This window comes from Phalaenopsis equestris, unplaced genomic scaffold (assembly GCF_001263595.1).
Source record: "Phalaenopsis equestris unplaced genomic scaffold, ASM126359v1 Scaffold000930, whole genome shotgun sequence".
In the NCBI taxonomy this organism is placed as follows: domain Eukaryota; kingdom Viridiplantae; phylum Streptophyta; class Magnoliopsida; order Asparagales; family Orchidaceae; genus Phalaenopsis; species Phalaenopsis equestris.
This window is the reverse complement of record NW_018165369.1, coordinates 59,519-66,527: the sequence shown is the minus strand read 5'-3', so window position 1 is coordinate 66,527 and position 7,009 is coordinate 59,519. Positions and strand designations below refer to the sequence as shown.

The 7,009-nt window shown below is 35.2% G+C and overlaps 1 protein-coding gene across 1 annotated transcript; it reads right to left on the bottom strand.

Annotated features, from left to right (window-relative positions):
• Positions 1-484: 484 nt before the first annotated feature.
• LOC110032358 lies at positions 485-6,070 on the bottom strand. The gene is made up of 4 exons (XM_020735957.1): positions 5,694-6,070; positions 1,684-1,779; positions 1,322-1,370; positions 485-816 (listed from the first exon to the last, which is right to left on the bottom strand). The coding sequence occupies exons 1-4, from the start codon at positions 6,021-6,023 to the stop codon at positions 722-724; spliced, it is 570 nt and encodes a 189-aa protein (XP_020591616.1). The 5' UTR covers positions 6,024-6,070; the 3' UTR covers positions 485-721.
• Between the last annotated feature and the right edge of the window lie 939 nt (positions 6,071-7,009).

Sequence of the window (7,009 nt, the reverse complement as noted above, 5' to 3'; positions counted from 1 at the left end):
TTAGCTCGTGTTCGGCTCGTTTATATTTCGAGCTCAAAAAGTGTGTTCGTGTTCGGCTCATTTGCTTAGCAAGCCGAACACGAGCCGTTCACGAACAAAGCATCGTTTTGACAATCCTAATCAGGTAGCCAGAAGATGTTAATGATTGGGATAATATTTAAAAATTATTGTTTATATTAAAACATCATTTGAATCTAATTTAACAATTTTTATTATATTTTCTTAATTAATATTTATAATTGATTATAAATCTTTATAGTCTTGTAGTCAATTAAGTTTTTTAAAAATACTACTCATCAAATACACACACACACAGATAATTGATTAGTAGTATTTCAAGCCAAAACGAGCTGAACTTGTTTATGTTCGGCTCGTTAACTTAGCGAAAGAGCCGAACACGAGTTGTTCGCGAACAACGAGTCGTTTTGACTGCCCTAAATGCGAAGACAAGACAACAGTAATTTTCTTCAGTATAAGCCTGGAAAAAGAAAATTTTTGAGCGTCGATGAGCAGCTTAATGATCAGCCATAAAGGAAGGATTATGGAGGCATGAAGAACACAGAGATGACAAACGAGTAGCCGTCAAATTTATTTCAAGACGAGCACATAATGCATGATTAACGAATCAAAATTAATATTGCATGTTGCACGCATTTCAAAGCATATCGTTAAGACTAAAATTTGCAGTAATACCGTAATTCGATGGTCGCTGCTTGACAAATCATGCTAAATTTGCAGTAATACCGTAGCGCCCATGCAAGCCCTCAATAGCCTTCTCAGCTGATTTCGCAAGCTCTGGAATGGATACCTTGCACACTGTTCAACAGAGCGTTTCAAGATTTCAGACTAATCTAAATTTGCAACTGTTTATTGAAGTAAATGGATTAATGATTATTGTAATATGGACATTTACATATATACCATACCACCCATTTCCAATGTTACATATATATATATCTAACACCTAAATATTATTTTTTTTACATTTATACCACTCAAAATCTTTATCATAATTTTAACTTTTAAAAAGTGAAATACATCTTTTCATGCATAGTGGTTAGGTATCATATCTATCTATACATTTATAAATCATATTTATATCTATATATATATATATATATATATTGAAGTTTGGGTGTTAGATAATTAAATACATAGGAATAAAGGAATTGAGTGGTATGTATTTAAATCTTCCTATGCATGTTCAATATTTTTCAGGTGCACCTAAATTTATTAATTGAAAGGATGGCTAAAATAATTGAACTTACAATTTATCAATTCAAAAAAAAAAAAAAAAAAACTAAAAAGGAATATTTCATACCTCGTGAAGTTGCTGCTTGAACTTCAGCCATGAAATCCACGTATGAACCCTGGAAAATAACGTATAGGATTAATTGAAGGAGGATTTACATACATACCACCCAATATTTATGTATTCACAAATTCCCATCCAAAGATATGCATGAAATATATACTTCCCTAGAAAATTTAATGATGTGACGTTAGATAAAATCAAAATTATTCAAGTATTGGATATGCAAAACATAAGAATTACGTGGTCTGTATGTAAATCTTCCTCAATTAAAGTGCGACAGATGCCACAAAAATTCATCCTTCATGTCTGCATGGATATACCTTTATTGCTTTCATATTTCATCATCCTTTATGTCTGCATGGATATACCTTTATTGCTTTCATATTTTCATCAATCTTATCTGATATCTTCTTATACTCCCTTTCTGCTTCCTCAGCTAATTGCATGCATGCTTGTGTCTGGATCTGAGGAACAAATATAAATTAAGTTCCCGATTAATAATGTTGTGCTGAACTGTTTCGTATATCTTGCCACTGACCGGAAAGCTAACATGGCGATACATGGAAAAACAGAAAAAATGCAGGGCTGGATGGTGGTAAATCATTATAAATTTGTAAATTCATTTACAGCTACTACAGGCCAATATTATCTTATAACATAATCACTAATATCATCAAGCATTTATGTTACAGATAAAGCCTAATATTTTATGGCAATTTGATTTAATATCCTAAAATCGGCCAGCATTTTTATCACATAAAATGGCCAATAGTATACAGCAACTTGATTTTATGCACTTATTCTCGTAATCGATTGCACTGAATGGTAAACAACATAAAAAATATAATGAGAAACGTAGTATCATCATGAAATAGGAAATGATAACAATTTAGTACTAATCAGATGGCAAACAATAAACAGAATAAACCTTTACCTGTGTTGCGAAAGGGAAAAAAAAGGGGCCCAAGCAGCTCTCTGGAAGAAGATGGGAGAAAGGGAAAATGAACTATTTAACCACCGGTAAATTTAAGTGTACCTGAAAAATAATGTGCCTTCTAAAAACCTGTGCTTGAAGAATAGATCTAGTACAACATCTGATCCTTTTAATAACTTGATTGAAAGCAAATTGATAGGAGCCGAGATGATTGCCTTGAGAAATTACGACAAAAATAATATTTATTTTATTCTGCCAAAAGCAAATCAATGATTACAGTTTACAACTCAACTTTGACTACATAAAAGATAATCACCTTCAATTCGAGAGATGGGTGATCTTCCCAAATCCTACAATTCAAGAGATGGAAAATCTATCTCAAACCCTAAACCTAAGACTCAAGACACAATCTCATGCATGTCTAACCCTAAACTATTAAACCCTATTTCTACTAAACAATAGTAAATGACAAATAACGAAATTGCCCTTAGGCTAATAAAGACTAAATTGTCCTTAGCAACCAGCATAACAATACTCCCCTTCCAAAGAACCACCTTATCCTCAAGGTAAATGAAAGAAAATTGCTGCTAGATCAAGCTCCCCCCTCCTCGTCACACACTATGAGAACCTGCAATGTCTAATCCTCACAACGGTGCCCTGGAAAAACTTTTCATCACACCGAACACATAACCCTTTTGCTCGTTTTTCCTGGATCTCTATCTCTGTAAAGAGTTTGAATGACGCTTGCAATTGTGGCCTATCATTCATGTGTTGTGGAGCCTTTTTTTGGACTTACACTGTTTGAACTTTTGGTATCGTCATGATTTTAGCATTTCGATATGATGCTCCACCTGTGCTGCTCCTATCAGCCCATTCAATTGCATTTTTATTTCAATAAACTACGCTAATTTTGTAGTTTCACTCAATTATTGCAGTCTCAACAGATGACGGGATGCTTGAAACTCTGGCTTCAATTCTTTCACAAAGTTTCATTCCAATAACTAGTCTGATATCAGTCTCAAACGCCAGGTAGCATTTCAAATTTCTCCATATACTTCATGACGGCCCCCTCTTGATTCAAGGTAAGGAATTGCTCATGTAGGTCTCCATCTCAAAGGGCTCAGGCAATCCTTAAATTCCTTGTGCGGATCGGGTATCTATTCTCCCTCTATTGAAACAATGTCAGGGTTTTTCCCTCCAAACCTAACCCTACTGCCATAACCTTCTCCTCCCCATTAGCACATTCACTGTGAAATATCACTCTACCTGGTACGCCCATTCATGCTCATCTTCCCCCTCGAAGATCGACATCTTTAAGTTTCTAAACCTATCATCTCCACCCCAACTTGATCTCCCTCTGGTGTTTCACTCCATGTATTTGGAGTAAAACTCCCTCCTTCGATCATAGTCATAATGACTTCTTTCCTTTCTCCTTTGTGTTCCTTCACACCCCTTGCATAACCTCTTTTCTATGTTTCAGCTCAACTCCCTCTATCAGAAATCTCAGCTCTACCCTCCATCAGAGCCCTAGGAAGGGGTTCTTGGTGGTGGATACTTTCCTCGTCATGTTCCTCTCGTCTGATTAGTTTCCCTTTTGATTTAGCTCAGGAATCCGACGGGATCTTGGACTGCATCTCAATAAGTTCTCTCATCATCTCGAATTGGCCCTCAAATCAAGTTCCCAAGAAGGAAAATCTTCCATCTTTGGTTTAGAACATTTCCATCCCATCTAATTTGGATCATCTTTTCTCCAATTTCTTCTCCAAATTATCTACTTTCTTATCCTCCATTACTTCTAGGAAAATTTTTTATTACAAAGGTGAAAATATTGCATGTACAATGAGGTCGTTTAAAGCCACAATCCCGTCAGATTGACAAATTGCGATTTAGGAGCTTGTATGTGATCCCATCGTTGCTTTCTAGTTAGCTCAATCGCGACTGTCTCGCATGGTCTCGTGATCTCTTCTCAGCTAGCTCAAATAGTGCTTGTATTGTGCGGAACGTGTATGCCGTGATGGGAGTTTCGGGTCTCTGCACGTCACAATCTCATCATGGCCTAACCCTAAAGTTTTAAGATAAGCTCCTACAATTCGAAAAGTATGCAATCTCTACCAAATCCTACAATTGGAGAGGTAGGAGATCTCTCCCTAACCTTAACGCTAAGACTCAAGACACAATCTTATGCATGCTTAACCCAAAACTATTAACTCTATTAATACCAAACAATAATAAATAACAAATGAATAAATTACCCTTAGGCTAAAAAAGACTAAATTTTCCTTAGGCACCAACATAACACAAATCTAATTTCTTTCTTAAACCACTTAAAGGATCCTATATTTTCCCTTGAAAATTTAAAAAGAGGCGACATCCAATTAGTTTATCTCACCTTCCAAGAAGAAAGCACGGGACTAAATAATGTCAAAATGTACACATTAGAGTAGCCACAATAGCTCACACGGTGTTCAGCTGGAACCTGAGCATCTGAGCGTCAATCTTTTAAGACTGCTTCCATATAAGCCGACAATGAAGATCCCTAACAAATCAACACTTCAAATTCATGCATCATCTGCCTCATGTATATGCCCAAAGCAGAATAGTACAAATTCAACTTAATTTCTAAGGGTTTTACCATCATATAATTACATAAAAAGCAATAACATTATCTCAGTAGATTCAGATTAGACATTCTATGAACTGTAAATAACTAACACTTGGCAGTACGATCAGGAGATTATGGAACCTAGTATACAGTGCGAACAGAAATGATAGATGCATCAATAGATCTAGAGTTTAAAAAATATAGATTGAACTCATTCATAACAGATGAAATTACCTTTTTAAACTGACTCAATCTGATGAGAACATGGGAAGCATATTAGTCATCATCAAATAGCTCCAATCTTGGAGAAAACATAAATTATTGTTAATCTACATTCCCGCTCTAATCAAGCCGTACTCCCTATTCAACTCCTGTCGATCTTCTCCTCAATAAAAAAAAAATACATATATATACTCATTACTCAGTAGACTAACGTTGAGCCGCCAAAAATCCTTTCCTCATCATCTCGCTTGTAGTGAATCAGACGTTCAGCTCTGCTGCTGAGTGCACCAACTTCGCCTAAATTCTCTTACACCATTTTCCTCATGTTTCCGCTCGAACTTTTTACTCACTCAAAATTCGAAGCTCAAAACAAATCACGTCAAAATTTTAAGGAGATCAATTCCAAACAACACATAGACTCGTCCATATCACAATACAATCAGCAACCAAAAGAAAGCAGCACTAAAGCATTAGGATGACTTCGGTGACACATCAGACAATCCGAAGCACTTAAGAAAATGACATCAATAATAAAAAAAAAAACTGATCCCATTAAAATTCAGCACCACATTCTCAAATCACAGGACAATGATCCATTTCGGATAACTCATAGAGATTACCTTAAATCTCTTGGAGATCCTACTATAGGAGGCATCGATCTCTTTGAGAACGTCAGTGTCGTTCACTTCAGCTCGCCGCTTCAAAGATTCGATGCCTGAACAGGCCAGATCCTTTAGATCTGAAGTTGTCGACAGCGGCTTCGCGGGAGTGCACGGAGATCGGAGGACGGAAGCTGGAGACAGGCCTTTCTTCTTGCTGGAAGAAGCAAAAACAAAGGAGTTGAATCCGTAAGCCTCGCCGGATCTGATCTCCGCCGACGGGGAGGGGAGAGGAGAAAGAAGGGATTTCGCCTTGGAGAGCGATTTCGCTGACGAACCTCTCTTCTTCATCTTCACTTCACCTTCACTCAGAGCGCGGGACTGAATTGCTGCTCGAAATAGCGGTCTATTTATAGCTCTTTTTTCCTCTCAATTAAGGAGTTTCACTCAAATCCCTCAAATAAAAAACTAGCATCTAATTAGTCCCATTTTTATTAATATCATAAAATATACCAAACTCAATTTATATTTTAATTCTTTAGATTTAAATGTAAATTACATAAGTTTTATGTATTTATTTTAGGACCATGAATTTGATTTGAATTTTGACTCGAATCGAGATCGGGTGGTCAATAAAATAAACCAACTCAGTTACGAGCCAAAAATTTTGAATCGAATTTTTTTCGAACTGATTTTGAACTGCACCCAACTCGACACGAAAGAAGATCGAATTTATAATTTAGCATCCATACCACTACCACTGCTTAAAAAGATGGGCTAAACTTTTTTAAAGTAAATGATAATAATATTTTTTTTATTTGATATGAAAATTTTGAGTGTAATAAATAAGAAATAAAAATATATTTATCACGAATTTTATTGATGATGTTAATCAAATGCGCAAATTTGAATAATTTGACAATTTATATCAAATTAAATGAATTTAAGTAAGAACATATATGATGGCAAAAATTATCTCTGAAAATTCTAATAAAAAAATATATAATTTACTTTTAAACTTTAATAATCGTGCTAATTTTTTTATGAGCTGTTAAAGATTTGAGTGTTATTTATGTAAATATCAAAATTTAGGTATTAGATATATAAATATATAAGAATTTTGTAGTATGTCTGTAAATGTCATCCCAATTTAATAAGCATGTATTCGAATAGCAAACAACATATAACCTGTTTTACTGTATGATTAAATTGATATTAACAAAAGCAAGTCAATATTAATCACAAAATTATTATTACATCAACAAAATAATTGAGCCATGCACTACTCATAACATGCGAGTTCGGCTCCCACAGTTAGGGCCGCGAACACCTCGTGC

Coding starts and splice junctions, on each gene's coding strand:
- LOC110032358 (XM_020735957.1), bottom strand. CDS start 6,023: ATGAAGAAGAGAGGTTCGTCAGCGAAATCGCTCTCCAAGGCGAAATCC. Junction 1,371..1,683: donor AAAATATGAAAGCAATAAAG/GTATATCCATGC, acceptor GTTATTTTCCAG/GGTTCATACGTGGATTTCAT. Junction 817..1,321: donor TCAAGCAGCAACTTCACGAG/GTATGAAATATT, acceptor TCTGTTGAACAG/TGTGCAAGGTATCCATTCCA.